Here is a 17,809-nt window from a genome sequence, read left to right on the forward strand (position 1 = left end):
ATATGAACTCAGTTTACTTACCGAGATATTGTCATACAAATGATATATGACTGCTCGTGGAACATCTAATCACTTGTTGTAGGTGGTACTTACTCTTTCACGCACAACTACACCAATATAGGTGGAAAAATGAACTCTATGACTCCCAATAGGGATTTTTTTGGTTGGATGCCATTGTAAAGGGATTTTGGAGCCAACATAGATAGCTTTTCCAACCATTTTAAGCACCATGCGACCTCTTTCTTCCTCGCATTCATTGTTGTCAGAAATTTTGGTTTAACGCACTTGCTTTTTTTTCGAGCCATCAACCTATTGAAAAGATAAAAAGAAAAAATCACTTTGATTATTTAACTAAATAAAATGCTATAAAAACCATAACGTGAATTAAATATTAATATATATATGGTAATGAGAAATGATTTTGACAAGAAAACATTTATAAATCAAGTTGTATAAACAAAGTAAGACTTGAAAATTAATGTTACCACCTAGTAAGTGAAACACACCTCAAATACATAAGGACTTATTGTGTCCACGATTTCTCTTTTTCCCCTTTTTTTCTTTGTCAACCCACACGCCTTCATTGTGGTCATCTCTAACTGTAGACACCCATTTCTGTCTCCCCAAAACCAAACCCAGTGATGAGTACCTTTCATGTCGAATCGTAATCGAATGAAGTGAAAGTGTGGAAAGTCTAGTGTTGCGGATAGTTTTAATTTCTTTTCTCTTCTCTCTGCTTTTAAAAACTTATTTTAAGAAAACAGTCAATCCAGTTTGGTTAGTCCATGATATGAGTCCAATAGTAGTGTAGTTGGATATAGGTTGAAAAGATCTTTCCAACGATATATTATAAGCTCAATTCCGATGAATATTGAGGAAGTTATGACCAATTTACTAAATTGGGCCCGATTTGAGCCTTATATGCAGCCAATGATCTAGAGGAGGGCCTAATATAGATTTATCATTCCTAATGCAATTAGGAATGGTTTTAGTCTTCTAGATTCTTCTAGAAGGTTCTTTTCATTCCTAATTCAATTGGCATTGATAAATTGACTTTTGTTGACTTTTTTAGAGTTTTAATCAGAACAATCTGATTTCAGAAAACGCGTCAATAATTAACACTACAACATTTACCTTCTTGTGCCATGGGTATATCCGTGGCTAGCCTTCAAATTTCCCATGGCACAAGTAATTAGCCACGGGTATTTTGGTCGTGGTATGCTGTGGCACAAAACCCTGAGGCTAGCTTTCTAGCCACTGGTATATTAACTCCCATGGCATATCCATGAACTAGTGCCATGGTTTTTCCCATCGCCAATTTACCACTTAGACATGAGTTCTCCTGTGGCTAAAGTAACAATTAGCCACGAGTTATCTTGTGGCTAATAGCCTACTGAGCACAAGTAAATGATGGCTAATATATTACATTAGCCATAAGCAATCCTATGGCAAACAAAAAAATAAATAATAAAAGACTACATTATTAGCTACAGATAAATTTATGTGTATCAAGTGAAATTGCCACAACATTTCATACCTCAAACCATTTACATAGCCATAACACGTCTTGTGGCTAAATAAAATACCTTGACACAACCTTAGCCATGGAAATTAGTAGCCAAAAAAATCTGTAATGTCCAACTAGTTTAACAGACACATTTTGTATGAGATTTGTGGTAGAGATATAATACTTATATTATATTATATTTATAAGATATAAAATTAAACATATAAAAATAACATTAACTTATACTTGTAAATATTTATACCAAATAATTAAAATCCCAAAAAATTACATCATACCATCACTAGTTTATAAAGTCATGCTTTACAAAAGATATCATTTGTCAATAATGTCTCAAAAAATATTGTTAATTCAATGGCCTTTTATATCCCCTACATCATCTAACCTGGTGAAGCAGTAAGTTCCTAAGTTCTTGACATAGTCATCCCTACAAAAAAAAAAAAAAAAAAAAAAAAAAACAAAAGAAAAAAGCGGTTAAAAATGTAAAATATTTTAATTATTGGTGTTCCATATAAACCTTAAAAGTAAAAGATATGTAATTAAGTATTGGTAAAAAAAAACTTACTAGTGATCAAATTAAGTTGTCTTAATGATCATGGTTTGCTGATGGTGCTCCAAGCTTCTCACACAACTTCTTGAACCTTTCCTCCCACATTTGATCACGTTCAGCTAATTTTTCCTCTATTTTTTCTTCCATGGCGTTTTTAACTTCTTCAACTCTTTCGTCAGCTTTTTTCTCAATTTCTATAACCTGATTAGCAAGATTGATACGACTTGGTTTCTCTTTAAAATGATTTGTAATGCTTTTATTTCTTCCATAAGCACGCAGATATCCATGTTTTTCTTCACCAAGTATTTCCTTAAAAATTTGTTCATCGGACATATTATTATGACCATCTTCTCTCTCTTGTATGGAGTTTTTCAACTTTGACTGCATTTAAGTGGACAATCAAGTGGATTAAAAAATCATTAACATTATCATAAAATCCATTTTAAAAGATAAGAGTTCACAATTTATAACCCATACCACAATCTCCTAGTTTTCAGCAAACTTCACAGGATCAACAGGTTAACTTGATGTTCTTTGTCGTGATGCAATCGAAATTTCAGCGCGAGTAGGTTCTCGATTAAGTTTCTTTCTCTGCAATAAAGATAATTTGTTATTTTGTAACTTCTAAAGTATGATCAGACAAAAATCAAACATGTAGTTGTATAATACGTACTAATTCATCAGCAATTCGAGCAAAGCTTTTTGTTCTTGAGTAGTGAGGAATCTTCAATCTAGATCTATTCCTTTGACTTAGATTCTATAACAAGAAATGTACTTTGTATTTAATTGTCATATAATAATACAAGATAAGAACTGAAATGTATATTAATGACACTAACGAGTTACCTTGAAATCTGGTGAGTGCCAAAGTTTACACAAGTATAACCAATCTCTTTTTGCAACATTTTTTGGCTTATTTTTTTCCCTCTGTACTTGGTTAATCAATTCAGGATCGTCGTAGTATATAGCTTTTAACTTCCTTCTGTAGTCACGATATAGTGCATTCATATGCCTGAGAATGAACTCTTTGCGCATTTCTGGTTGATCCATTGTGAACTTCTCCTAGGTATTAGGTGATGAGAAAATAAGTTAGAATCATCTTTAATATATACATACACATATACCTTTAAATAATAAGGTTGAAAATAATTTATACCAGCACAACATTCCATGCAAAATCAATATAATGGTCTTCAATGTTCTTCCACTCTGGAACTCCCAAAGGACAACAAGTGCGATTTCGAACGGTTTGACCCAAAAAATATGTAAATAAAGAAGAATTCTCACCAATCGGGCGACAATCCTTATCAAATGTCACATGTAGTTTCTCTCCTGGCATTAGATTTATGAGTTTTCTACAGCAAACATTCCCTCTTTTTTTCTTTGTTGGACGACCATGTTGAGCTTTAAAAGGTAAGTAAAATTAGTATATATCAACTTGAAAGAATGGTATCAGATATAAAAATCAACACCATACACTTTTATAAATTGACTACATACATGCTTCAACAACCGCCTTAGAAGTTTGTGTAGCCACCATCTGGACACTCCTCAGGTCATTATCATTGGCTTCTTCATCATCCTCACTAAATGGTTCAACAGGTTCTTGAAGTTCAATAAAACCCTCAACACTAGCTGTATTTTCATTTCTTCTTGATGTAGAATCCAATGTAGTAGCTTTCAAAAAAAAAAAAAAAACAACATATGCATGCATAAATATTCATACTTAGTATAGCTTAAATAATAATAGTAATTTACAAAAATAAAGGTACTTACATGTATTAGCAGCCATCACCCCTTGATCATCTTCATTATCTCCAAGATGGGTATTATCTTGAGAGTTCCTAGAAGAAGTAGGAAAATATTTTGTTCTGCCCATAACTAGATAAAATGAAAACAATCATTATAGTTATACCCCATGTGTTACAGCTGTAACTTAATATTGTCATAGTAGTTATATAAATTAACAAAAAATATTAAACCACAGGGAAGCAAATGTGCAAGCACTACAATAATATAAACTTCAGAAACAATCTCTTACAACAAGAGAAACATAACAATTAGCACATTTAAATAACCATGGCATTAGTCATTAAGAGTCACTATCATCACTATCACTACCAATACTATCACAATCAACGTCACTTTCACTATTCTCAGCATCAATCTCATCCTCTAACTCATCATACTCATCTTCAGAATCATCATTGAACAATTCACATTCATCTTTAGGCTCATTATCCTTAGTAGCTTCAATAACCAGTTCTTCAATATCATCACGCGTGTCATCAGAAATTTGAACTATGTCTCCATCCTCTTCTCTAGATTGCATAGTTGGAGTCCTTATTTCATCTTGTTGACAAGCATCTAAATCATCTTCCTGGTTATCTTGATTCAAAGTGCATTCAGATGATACATCATAGCTATGTCGCGCTTGTGTTCTAATAGCAACAAGCCAATTTGGATCAAAACCATCTCGAACATAAAATACTTGTTGCGCTTGACATGCAAGAACAAAGGGCTCATGAGTTTGCAATTTTCTCTTTGTATTTACACTCACAATGTTATGCTTATCCACTTTAATTCCTTTTCCAAAATTACTAACATCCCACCAGTGAGAATTAAATAAGACCACCCGTTTACCATCCAAATATTGCAAAGAAATGATTTCAGTTAAAACACCATAATAGTCTAAATTTCTTGCATCCGAAGCTCCTTCGACTAATATTCCACTATTTTGATTTGTCCGCCTTTCTTTAAGTGCCTTTATATGAAATCGAAAACCATTAGCGATATATCCATTGTAACGCTCCACACCCATCAAAGGACCAAAAGATAATGATCGCAAGTCTTTTGCCACCTAACTATGTTTATCCGGCAAACTGTTCACCTATAAATAGGATATCAACAAAAAAAATCTTACAATGAAAAATTCATATATAATCTATTGAATATATAATATAAGAGGAATAGATGTTGAATAAAAAAACATACACGCTCACGAAACCATTCTGAAAACTCGTTCTCATTCTGCCCTTGTTCATATTCTCTACATAAAATGTATGATTTTTGTCGTTAGCTATTGCATTAAAATAATAGTTACTAATTTCATAAAATTAGTAACGTAAGAGAAAAAAAAATATTACCTTAGGAAAGGTTGGACCTCATCACAATTTTTCAAAACATAATCTCGAGCCTTTTCCCACTCTTCTTGTGTAAGACACTTTGATTTTTCTTTTCCAAGTGAAACGCCAGACGGTGCAAATATTGAAAGACCCTCATAATCATCACTAACACTATCAGAATTTCGTTCTTGTTGATTAGATTTAGTCTCAACATTATGCAAATACTTTGAGCAAAAAAATAAACATTCTTCGAGAATATATCCTTTTGCAATACTACCCTCTGGCCGAGCTTTATTACGAATATAATCTTTCAACTTCCCTAGAAATCTGCATAAAATTATATGCATATAAAATAAAGTGAGGCAAAGTCATAAAATGTGCTAATTATCAAAATCAAAACAAAAGAAATGTTTCATACCTTTCAATAGGATACATCCATCTACTCTGAACAGGCCCTCCAATTTTTGCTTCACCAACAAAATGTACACACAAGTGAACCATAACATCAAAGAATGATGGAAGAAAAACCTTTTCCAATTTGCACAAAGTCACAATTATGTGATTCTCCAGACAATCAAGATCCTCTACGTTAAGTGATTTCGAACACAACTCCTTGAAAAAAATACCAAGTTCAACTACTAAATCATACACTTGCTGGCAAGATATCCCTCTAATGGCAAGTGGCAATAATTGTTGTAGAAGAACATGACAATCATGAGTCTGAAGACCAGACACCTTACGCTTCTTAATACATTTGGAAAAATTTGAGGAATAACCATCTGGAACTTTAACTTCCTCCAAAAATTTACACACTTTATCTTTTTCACCAGGAGATAATGTGTACATAGCAGGGGGTATATGCCATTTCCCATTAATCAACTTTGGATGCAACTTTTTTCTTATTCGGAGTTTTTTTAAATCATGTCTAGCCTTTATGTGGTCTTTACTCTTGCCTCGAATGTCTAACAATGTGCCAAGAATGTTATCAAAAACATTTTTTTCAATGTGCATTACATCGAGATTATGACGCAATAAAAGTCGACTCCAATATGGGAGTTCAAAGAAAATACTAATCTTTCTCCAATTATCAGCTCTCTTTGGATGTTTTACATCTTTGCCAAATTTTAAATCTTCAAGTCCACTCATTTGGGCTAACATCTCATCTCCGCACAAAGGCTTAGGAGCTGGTCGTCTCTCTACTTTTCCATCAAATGTCTTGCTATCCCTCCATTTATGATTAAGAGGCAAAAAACATCGATAATCCATGTAGCATATTTTCCTACAATTAGGCAATCTAAAGGAAGAAGTACCCTTACCACAAGTAGGACAAGCCATATAACCTTTAGTAGACTAACCAGACAAATTCGCATACGCTGGAAAATCATTTATAGTCCATAAAAGAGAAGCACGCATAACAAAATATTCTTTTTTAGATGCATTATAAGTTTCAATCCCACATTCCCATAAATCTTTCAACTCATCAATTAAGGGGCGAAGATACACATCAATATTATTCCCAGGAGCTTTTGGCCCAGGAATTAACAAAGATAGCATCAGATAAGGTTGTTTAGTAAACATCCATGGAGGAAAGTTATAAACAGATAACACAACAGGCCATGTACTATAGTCACTTCTTTGTTGGCCAAAAGGGTTAAAGCCATCAGATGCTAAACCTAACCTAATATTACGTGGGTCAGAGTTGAAAGTAGGATCAATTTTATTAAGGGTCTTCCAAGCTTCTGAATCTGCAGGATGTCGCAAAATTTCATCTTTTACTCTACCCTCAGAATGCCACCTCAAATCAGTTGCAGTATCAGAAGACATGAATAATCTTTGAAGCCTAGGCTTAAGTGGAAAGTAACGTAGTACCTTGCGAGGAATTTTTTTATGATTTTTGGTGACATTTTTTATTACTTTCCATCTAGACAAACCACATACTTTACAAGTCTCAAGACTCTCATTCTCCTTCCAATATAACATGCAATCATTCTCAAAAGCATCAATTTTTTCATAACTAAGGCCCAAATCTTGAATAATTTTCTTTGAATCATGGTATGTTGTTGGCAAAGTGTTACCTTCAGGCAAAGCCTTTTTTACTAATTGCATTATATTAGTGAAAGCCTTATTAGAGAGACCATTAACACATTTGATTTGAAACAAATTAACCACAAATGACAACTTTGAGAAACCATTGCATCTAGGATACAACTGTTGTTCAGCATCTTTTATTAATTTTTCAAATTGTTCATGTGTCAGACTAGGCTTCTTAGGCTCTTTGTGACTATTACTAGATATGTTGATGTCATCACTCATATCATCTTTATCAAAGGGATTATCATCAGGATGTCCTAATGCATCATGAATCATCTGGAACATGTCACCATTAAAATGCTCCGTACTATCATTTTTAGCCCTTTTGGTACTGGAGTATACTCCCCATGATATATCCAACGTACATATGATTTTACCATTCCATATCCCAACAAATCAGCTCTCATTTCGTCTTTGTTCTTGTGTTCAGAAAAATGACATTTTTTACAAGGGCAAGACAATTCATCCTCATCGTCAAAATCACAAAAGGCAAAATTAAGAAACTCTTCTATTCCCATTCTATATAAAGGACAAAGTGTGTCAAGTAACAACATCCACTCCAACCTTTTCTTCAATATTTCAGAACAATCCATCTTGAAAATAAATAAATAAATAAATAAATAAATAAATAAATATCATTACAAATTTAATAGGAAAGATAAATGAAAACAATATAGAACAATAGGCCTTGTTAATCACGTAGGCCACATCATTAACATTATAACATTTTTAACATGTAGTGTGGCAAATGATCAATCAAATTCCTAATATATAACAATAATTAATGATCAATTAAAAGGAAAAACATGTTATAATATGTCAAACATAATCAAAATTAATTCTAAAAGATGGTGATCCATAGACATCTTATAGAATACAAAGATATGAAAGGTTGACTATACCTTATCCAAATGCACTGCAAAGTAGATATTATAAATTTGGTTGGAATGACACAAAGATAAACTACAACAAAACAGATAGAATTAGTTAAAAAAGCAATCATCTCATAAACTATATGTAGCCAAAACTTTGCATCTTTAGTGATTAAAAAAATAAATTATATATGGCCAAAATAAGAATTAGATATTATATTATCTTAGACATGTAACTAAACTAATCCACCGTAACCCACTATAAAAAATAATGTGCGTAAAGTAAATACTTCACAACTTACTAAAGTTAGGCAATCTATAAACATACAAAGCAAACTCTATGACAGAACATGAGAATCAAGTAAATTCTTACATTACCACCATCTTAACAAACAACACTTCATTTCTAACTTGAACTTAGTGTCTTTGTAATTGCTATATCTTTGTATTTTATAACAATTCCAATTACAATGAAGCAAATTTTATAATAAACAAAACCAAAATAAAGAGCATTTACTGATTATGTACTGCATGTTGCAATTTATTAGAATTAGATTTAATAGAGCATCTTTTAAAAAAATTAATTTTTTTTTTAAAAAAAAAACTAGTATAATATAGCCTCTAAAAATGTAGATCGGTAAATAAAATATGAACAATATCCCCTAACTAACAGTGGGATTTGAGATAAACCCCTTGTATAATAATCCATGGAATTTTCTTAATTTTAAAGACCCCATATCAAACAAACCCCATCAAACTAAACAATAATAATGATTAACCATGTTCCCAATTCAATCTAAAATGAAATACCCAGAAATTCAAAAGTAAGGTTTTTTTGACATAGAAACTAAAGTTAGGAGGAAGATGAACAACTCGCCAAAAGAAAGGAAGAAATGAATTTCTGAGCCGGCGTGTCCCAGTGGTCAGCGTACCAAATTAACCCAAAGCATCAATTTTTAAAGAATTTCCCAAAATTGAAGTAATGAACCATTAATTTTGTGAAATTTGTTTCTTAATTCAAGAAAAGGGAGAGGATTTTACAACCTAGGAGGAAATTGGAATTAAATCCATGGCGGTAAGTGAGGAAGAGTGGGAAATTTCTAGAGTATGAGTATCCTAAAAAATATAATAAGAAAGTTAGGTTTTATATGTGAGAGAATATATGTCCTTAAAAAACATCACTTTATCAACAATGAGCTGTTAAGTGATGCGTTTTATCTACATTGAAAATTTTCCTCTAAAATTATGACTTGCTTATAGGAGGGAAAATTCCCGCTACATTTTTGGTGGGCTTGTTTAGCTAAAATGTAGCCACGGGATAAATTGACTGTGGCTAAAACTTTATAAAATTTTATGTAAAGTTTGCCACTAATATTCTCATGGCTACAAAAAATACTTGTGCCACAATTATTTGATTTCCCGTGGCTAATTCCGGGCCACTCCTGCGGTAATAGAATCAAAGAAAGAAAGAGACCAGAAGAGTTTAAACAAGCGTATTGACTGCGGGGAATCGATCTCAAGGGGCACAAGAGTGCTTTTTGTTGTAGTGTAAGTTAGCGCCAAACTCTAGCATTAGCGCCTGACGCTAAGCTTGGCGCCTGGCGCTAATGTCAGCGTCTGGCACTAACCTCGTTTTACGCGTCAGAACTCTGTTTCAATTTTTATCTTTTTGGCTGATTTTCTCTATAAATAGCCTCCTAAAAACTCCATTTTCATTCACCAATTCTCTCTATTTCATTCACCAATTCTCTCTATTTCATTCACCAACTCTCATCAAGATTCTCTTGATTACTCTCTCTCTCCCTTTTCTAAACTAGCCTTTTCTCAAAATACAAAATTCTACATTCACAAGACTTAGGTACACCTAGCCATATTCGAAGTTGCCTTCTCCCTAGACGTGAAAGGTTTTAATTTCTGAGGGTTTGGTCCGAAGTATCTATTTCAATTATTTAATTTAATTGTTTTAATTATTAATTTCCTTGAAGTTACTAACGCGTGTATTTTGTTATTAGAAAGAGGTACGAGGCATCCAAGTAAGTACTTTAATGGTTTAATTGATGTTACGATATAGAAATCATGCTTAGATTGTTATTTTAATTCCTAGTATCATGTCTAGGGTAACTTTAATATCAAGTATGATTAAAAGTATGATGCCTTTTATGTTAGTTCTTCCTAATATTTATTATTATTAGTATCATGTTAGGGCTATATATTTGATCTTTAATGCTTAGTGACATGCTAGGGTTTGTTATTAATCATGTTAGTATCATGCCTAGGATCTTACATTATTATGCTTTAACATGATTAATTTAATTATTATGATTGTTATTTCAATTATTATTATTATTATGATTATTATTATTATTATTATTATTATTATGTTGCTTGATATTTATTGTTATTGCTTGATCACGCCTTTTATGCATATTTAAAGGGAATTGGTACTTGTAATCACGCTTAATAAGATAATTAATAATCTTGTTAGGGTTAATTTGATTATAATTCAAGTGATCGCCAATAATAGTTTATTTGTGCATTAATATTCAACCAACATAGATAAACATGTTTAGGGTTAAACCTATTGATTGCATGTTAGTCAAAAAGCGCACATGAATACGATCAGAATAAAGTAGAGGCCTATTATTAGGGCAGGTTCAATCTCTTTTAGGTTGGATTTGTACCTTCATCCCCGAACTACCAGTCATGGTTCAAGACCTATTGGAGTTGACGATCTCTTGGATCGTTAAGGGGTGTAATCTTCACCTCGTGAACGGTTTACAAGTTCCTAAAACTTGTTGGCGACTCTTTTGCTCTATCTTCTTTCCTTTTGGACGCCACCGTACTTTAGTGTATGATCACAGTGGGGTTCAAGTTTGAGATAACGCTTGAAATATTCCCTACACTAACATATATTAAAATATCATCTGTAACATCAACCTCAATGTGTACTTGCTCCTTTCTCCTAACATAACCATCATCCAACACACTATCTTCATCATAATCATCAAAAACATGTCGGGGCTTTGGTGCTATAACTGCTGACATTCTCTTGTTCGATGGGTCGGTCATATAAAAGATTTGTCTTGCCTGACTTGCTAGTATGAAAGGATCTTCTTTGTGACCAACTTTTTTTCAAATTCACCAATGTAAGCCCAAACCTATCATGTTCAACCCCATTGTTATTGTCGACCCATTGGCATTTAAAAACAAGTATCAAAAAGTAGAGTAATGCAGCTCACAAATCTCTTTGATGACCCCATAATAGTTCATCATACCACACACAGGATTCTTGTTTTTAGCACTAGCGAAATGCATAGCTTCGGACTCTAAAGTAACCCCACTATTCTGCATAGTATTAAGTTCATCTTGAAACCTTGTGTAAAATGTGCAACCGTTAATAACATAAGTAGAATAATAAGTTGCACTAAAATCGGGTCCAAATGCCAAACTCTTTAGTCGATTAGAAAATGGAGTCAAAGAATCTATGAGCTCCTTCATTACATAATCCTTCAGCCAACTAATAAATGACCTACTATGTTCAGCAGCTAATGACTTCTCATTTGCTCTCCTGTTGCTTTTCCTCAAGTAGCTCATGTGTTTCTCAACATACGGCATAACTTCATCCTCATTATGAGAATGTATAAATGAGCTTATGCCAATCAACATAGGATAGGTCATGTACTTTACGACTTATGGTCCCTCACCATCCATTCTTCCACTATAACGAGATACAGGAAACTCTATCTGTATTGCATTTAGCACATAGTCATTGGAATAAGCAAAAAAATTTCGTAAAATAGTCGTTCGACAATACAACCTTTAGGATGAAAAGCGTTCTTCATATATCCCTTATAGTTTCTCATTTTCCTTTCAAAACACCATTGATTTCTCATGTGAACTGGACCACAATATCTTATCTCTCTAACCAAGTGAATCGGTAAATGGATCATGATATCAAAAAATGATGGAGGAAAAAACATCTCCAATTGACACAAAATTGCAACAATTTCATCCTCTAATGCAGTCAACTCTCTTGGATCAATCACTTTGCTATAAATCGCATGAAAAAACCCGCAAAGTCTAATTATAGCATAACGAACATTTTTAGGCAGAATAGAACGAATTGCTACAGGTAACAAGTGCTGCATTAAAACATGGCAATCATGAGACTTAAGTCCTACAAGTTTCTAAGTTTCCATGTTCACAAGGCTACAAATATTCGAAGAATAACCTTCGGGCACTTTTACTCCAGCCAATCTTTCACAAAACTCGATTTTTTCTTTTCTGGACAATGTGTAAGTAGCAGAAGGCAAGTATACTCGACCTTTCTCATTCGTAACAGCATGCAATTCATCTCTAATCCCCATATGCTTCAAATCATATATAGCTTTTTTTACCATCCTTGGTCTTACAAGGATATTGAGTAATGTACCAATCAAACTATCACACACATTCTTCTTAATATGCATAACATCAAGTGAATGTATCACAAAGAGAAATTTCCAATAGGACAATTGCCAAAAACATGAACACATTTAGAAACCCTTTTTAGAAAGAGTGGATTTGTGTTTCTTTCTAAAAGTAATTTCAATGTCCTTCACCTTTTCGAAGACCTCTTCACCTAACATGACTTTTAGTCGCCCTTTGAATTCTTGTGTCCCATCAAACGCATTTTTTCTCCTTCGATATGGATGATCAGACGGAAAAAATTGATGATGAACCGGATAAACATGCTTTCCAGATTCCTTTAACCATTTCCCTTTGCAATCCTCCATACCAATAGGACAAGCTGTTTCCCCTTTCACATTATACCCCGAAAGATTTCCATAAGCCAGAAAATCTTGAATGGTGAAAAATAACATTGCTTTCAGATTAAACTTCTCATTGCGATGTGCATCAAACACTTCCACACCTTCTTCCCAAAACATAATCAAATCGTCAATAAGAGGTGCCAAGTACACATCAATGTCATTTCCCGGCTATTTTGGCCCTGAAATTAGCAACGAAAGGAACATATACCTTCTCTTCATGTACAATGACGGGGGTAAATTGTAGGTCACCAACATAATGGGCCAAGTACTATACGTACAACTCATGGAACCAAATGGATTGAAACCATATGTAGACAATGCAAGGCGTAAATTACGCTTTTCATACGCAAATTCGGGGTATTTTGCATCAATAAACCTCCATTGCGGAGAGTCAGCCGGGTGTCTAAGCATTCCATCGTCTACTCGACCATCAAAATGCCATGTTAACTTCTTTGCATCTTCTGCTTTTGAAAATAACCTCTTAAACCTTGGTACTATCAGAGAATACCATAAAGTTTTGGCAGGTACTCCCTGATCCCCTTCCTTATACCGTGAGGCTTACAAATTGGACAACTCTCTAACGATTCATATTGATTGTGATACAATACACAATCATTAGGGCAAGCATGCATTTTCTCATAAGGTAAACCCATAGAGATTAGTGTCTTTTTTGCCTCATATGTACCAATAGGAAGGACATTGTCTTTGGGAAGCATGTCTTTCACCAATTCCAATAACACATTAAAACTTGTGTCTGTCCAACCATGACCAGCCTTCAAATTGTATAATTTGAGTATGGCTGATAACCTTGTGCACTTGGTACAACCTTCATACAATGGTTTTTCAGAGTCGTTTAACAAGCTCTCCAACATGGAAGGGTTGTTATCTAATTAATCCTCAACTGCATGCAACATGTCCTCCAACCGATCACCCTCATTATTATTATGAACTTCGCGCACATCATCCCTTTTCTCACCACTACCACTATCTTGTATGTCCCTAAACTCTCCATGCCAGATCCAACGGGTATATGTTTTATCAAATGCCCATTTACTCAAATTATTGAGAATTTCATTCGGTCTCTTATTCAAACAATTATGGCACATAAAACAAGGACAACGTGGCTTGGAGCGGCCTCCACTGTTTTCTACTGCAAATTTAATAAATTCCTTAACCCCTGCTTCATATTCAGGGTCACCCGACTTTGATGTTGATATCCAATTTCGATCCATTTCTAACCACCAAGAACAAGACCTCAATTCTTAAAAATATCACATATGTAAAGCTCGTATAAAGGCAATTTGGAATATAACCACAAGATTTACAACATCTATAAAACAATATATATAAATAAAATAATAATTGCATGAGTATATTAATATTGTAAAAAAGTTGAAAAACAAGATTAAGATAAATTAACTTAAAAATATCACATATGTAAAGCTTATATAAAGGAAATTTGGAATATAACCACAAGATTTACAATATCTATAAAAATATATATATGCATATAAAAAATAATTTCATGAGTATATTAATATTGTGTAAAATTCGAAAAACAAGATTGAAATAAATTAACGTACCTATGCAAAAGAATAACACCTCAAATACTCTATCACGGATCAAATACGCGCTTCAAACAAACATTTACTTAAAATTGTACTCACTTCAAAAAAACAAATATGATATTCATTAAACAATAGCAATTTTGGGATCCATTTTTTTTATTCATTTTCTAAGCACAAACAATATACTATACAAAGTAAAGAATAGTAACATGGACCACTAGTCATTTACTATTTATTTTTTAATGTGAGCAGCATGAACATCAAATTTGAGGAGCTTCCATATTCATGTTCTGTCATTTTTTATAGCACATATTTTTGACATGCAATTATTTTAGGAATCCTTACATATGGGGTTAGCTTATGTACTTTATTTTATACACCTTTTACAAAGGTACAAAACGGAACTTTTGCGGGAAAATCAAATCCCTAAGAACTACTATATATAACTGCTCGTATCTTAAACAAAGCTCTCTAAGCCAAATAACCTAACTAGTAGAATAAGACGATTAACATACAAATTTTATGCCAATAGATACAATAGAAAAAGTGAAAAGAATTTGAAATTAAAAAAGCCAAACAAAATTTCAAATTGTAATCAAATCATTATGCATTTTTATAACAGTATTCTTCTTATATAGAAAAACAAACAAGGCAACCTCAATAAAACAGTAGAAAATGAACAAAAATCATTTATTTTTATGAATTATATTTACCACATACATAGTTACAACAGCCAGTAGAGGGAAAACTGAAAAGAAAAAAAAATACCTTCTCCAAAGATAGGGTTTTAATCCTACAATTGCAAAATTCTTAAGATCCAACAATTGAATGAAAAATCAAATTAAACTTGAGTGGTTGAATTGCGGTTGCTACGGTGCGCCGGAAGATGGAGTGCGAACGATGGAGTGTATGAATGCGGTGGTGTAAGAATGGAGTGAATGCAATTTCTGTTCATGCGGTGCAGCCAAGGATGGAGTTTGAGTGCAAGATACTGCGGTACATGTCGCGTCGGCAGCCTTTAAGTGGAGGTGGACGAAGGTACGCCGGAAAGTCGAGAAGGAGGTAGCGCCATCTGAGTGATCGACTAATTTGATCGACAATAGAGTAATGCAAAAGCAAAAAAATTGGAGCAGAGAAAGTGAAATTTTAGGGATTTTGGCGGTTTAGAATTAGGAAAAGCAGAGACCGGTTATTACTTTTCACTGGTCTCTCCCAATTTTTAATTTGAAAAAATAAAAAAAATCACCAAGAGACCGGTTTTCTAAAATAATTGGTCTCACACTATTTTAATTAAAAATAAGAATATTCTAAAAAACCCCAAGAGACTTGTTATCTTTTAAAAAATGGTCTTTTGAATTTGTTTTGAGACCAATTATTAATGGTAAATGGTCTCTTAGAACAAAGAGACCGCTTATGTAGTAAACAGGTATATTATATTGGGTCTGTTTGGCCAATTTTGTAGTAGTGAGTGTGCTTTTCAAATGAGGCAAGAAACTCCAAGGTAGGTTCCCGGTACGTGTTGTAGGCCTTGGAGACAAAAGTGTTTAGCCTTAGATTGTTGAAAAAGAACCAACAATCTTCATCTATGCCTAGCTTGGTTGTTGTGGGTTTATGGTAGTGTTTAGTGGGGAGGATTTTTCTTGATTGAAGGGCATCGAATTTGGTTTTGTGGTTTCTAATTGAGAATTTGGTTGGAGGCAAAGGTGGTGGTTGTTCCACATTTTGAAGGGGTTGGGAGGATGAACCTCGTGGCTCCTTTCCACTCTTCCTCTTCTTATAACTTGTTCCAACCTCCATCTTTACTTCTCAACAAACAACACTCACAACTCCTCAATCAAATTCAATAAATCCACCCACAAATTACACAAAGCAAACACAACAAGCACTATACTTCTCAAACTCCAAACAACACAAATTAACCAAGAACACCACAAGAATTTCCAATAAACAACTTCACAACAACAATCAACCAAAAGTTAGAGCAAAACTAACAACAAAATTCATCAAATCAAGCATGAAAAATCACCAAACAAAAATCACAAGAATTAACCATGAAAAACATCCAACAATTGCTTAAAAATTTAATAAAACTAGAAAGGAGTAGATTATACCAACTATGAAGCCAAGAATCAACTCCAACTAGCCTCGAAGAACAAGAACTCCAATGGTTCTTCAAGGAGTAACAATGGTGGAGCTCCGAGAATTTTCGGATTTTTTATGATGGAGGTTGAAAATTGTTGATGAATTTTTTGTTTTATGAAAAAAAAATTGATGAAATTGAGATGAGAATGAAAGATTTTGATGGATTTTTGGTAGTTAGGGTTGAGGGTTTAGGGGTTTTTAGAGAGAGAATGAGAAAGAGAGGAGTGAGTAGGCGAAATGAAGGGGAAAGATGCCCCAATTCAACATTTGAAACCCCGCAGGCCGCCTAAAAGGAGTCAAAAACTATAAACAAAACCGACCAAAAAGAAAAATAAAGAAAAGAGGAGTCAAAAACTTGGGTTGCCTCCTAAGAAGAGCTTCTGTATGAGGTCACTAGCTTGACCATGAGAAAAATTCATCAAGGGGGAGGCTTAGGATCCAAAGGATCAAGCATTAGATATTCAATGAGACCAACTTCTTCCTGCTAAAGTAGTGCTTCAAACGATGACAATTGACCATAAACTTGTTACCATCCGCATCTAACTCAAAGGAACCATAAGGAGTAGTCTTCGATACCACAAAAGGATCCGACCACTTGGACTTGAGTTTACCCGGAAACAAACGAAGCCTTGAGTTGAAAAGCAAAACCTTATCTCCAACCTTAAAGCTCTTGTTTCGTATATGTTGATCATGCCGCTTTTTAGTCTTCTCCTTATAAAATCTTGAGCTCTCATAAGCATCATTTCTAAGCTCTTCAAGTTCATTGAGCTTAAGCAATCTCTTCGCAGCGGCCAAAGACAAATCCATATTGAGTTCCTTGATGGCCCACCAAGCCTTGTATTCTAACTCAACTAGCAAGTGACAAGCCTTCCCGTAGACCAACCTATAAGGGGTCGTGCCGATTGGAGTCTTGTATGCCGTCCTAAGAGCCCATAGTGTGTCATCGAGCTTGAGAGACCAATATTTCCTTGCTTGATTTGTTCACCATCCTTTCAAGTAGATTCTTGATTTCACGATTCGAGACCTCCACTTGTCCTTGAGTTTGAGGGTGGTAAGGTAATCCAACCTTGTGATGAACGTCATATCTCTTGAGAAGAGCTTCAAAGTTCTTTTTGGCGAAATGGG

General features: G+C 33.8%; 3 protein-coding genes across 6 annotated transcripts; all 3 read right to left on the bottom strand.

Annotated features, from left to right (window-relative positions):
- Positions 1–1,717: 1,717 nt before the first annotated feature.
- Positions 1,718–9,347, bottom strand: LOC110709417. Of its 2 annotated transcripts, XM_021887640.1 has the most exons (10): positions 9,041–9,341; positions 8,194–8,254; positions 3,852–3,956; positions 3,576–3,752; positions 3,232–3,479; positions 2,922–3,137; positions 2,749–2,832; positions 2,553–2,666; positions 2,091–2,456; positions 1,718–1,952 (listed from the first exon to the last, which is right to left on the bottom strand). In XM_021887640.1, exons 3-8 carry the CDS (start codon positions 3,952–3,954, stop codon positions 2,595–2,597), a joined length of 900 nt encoding a protein of 299 aa, XP_021743332.1. In that variant the 5' UTR covers positions 3,955–3,956; positions 8,194–8,254; positions 9,041–9,341; the 3' UTR covers positions 1,718–1,952; positions 2,091–2,456; positions 2,553–2,594. The 2 variants fall into 2 exon arrangements, with proteins under 2 accessions (XP_021743332.1, XP_021743333.1); XM_021887641.1 differs by lacking the exon at positions 2,749–2,832 and having other exon boundaries at positions 9,041–9,347.
- Positions 4,064–6,606, bottom strand: LOC110709416. Of its 3 annotated transcripts, none has more exons than XM_021887638.1 (4): positions 5,619–6,606; positions 5,222–5,527; positions 5,070–5,124; positions 4,064–4,957 (listed from the first exon to the last, which is right to left on the bottom strand). In XM_021887638.1, the coding sequence occupies exons 1-4, from the start codon at positions 6,533–6,535 to the stop codon at positions 4,946–4,948; spliced, it is 1,290 nt and encodes a 429-aa protein (XP_021743330.1). In that variant the 5' UTR covers positions 6,536–6,606; the 3' UTR covers positions 4,064–4,945. The 3 variants fall into 3 exon arrangements, with proteins under 3 accessions (XP_021743330.1, XP_021743329.1, XP_021743331.1); XM_021887637.1 differs by having other exon boundaries at positions 4,064–4,965; XM_021887639.1 differs by having other exon boundaries at positions 4,950–4,965; positions 5,239–5,527.
- A 7,790-nt stretch (positions 9,348–17,137) lies between the features above and the next one.
- On the bottom strand, positions 17,138–17,491 carry LOC110709393. Its single transcript, XM_021887606.1, has one exon. The coding sequence runs from the start codon at positions 17,489–17,491 to the stop codon at positions 17,138–17,140; it is 354 nt and encodes a 117-aa protein (XP_021743298.1).
- Positions 17,492–17,809: the final 318 nt, after the last annotated feature.

Source organism: Chenopodium quinoa, unplaced genomic scaffold (genome assembly GCF_001683475.1).
Source record: "Chenopodium quinoa cultivar QQ74 unplaced genomic scaffold, ASM168347v1, whole genome shotgun sequence".
NCBI lineage: Eukaryota > Viridiplantae > Streptophyta > Magnoliopsida > Caryophyllales > Amaranthaceae > Chenopodium > Chenopodium quinoa.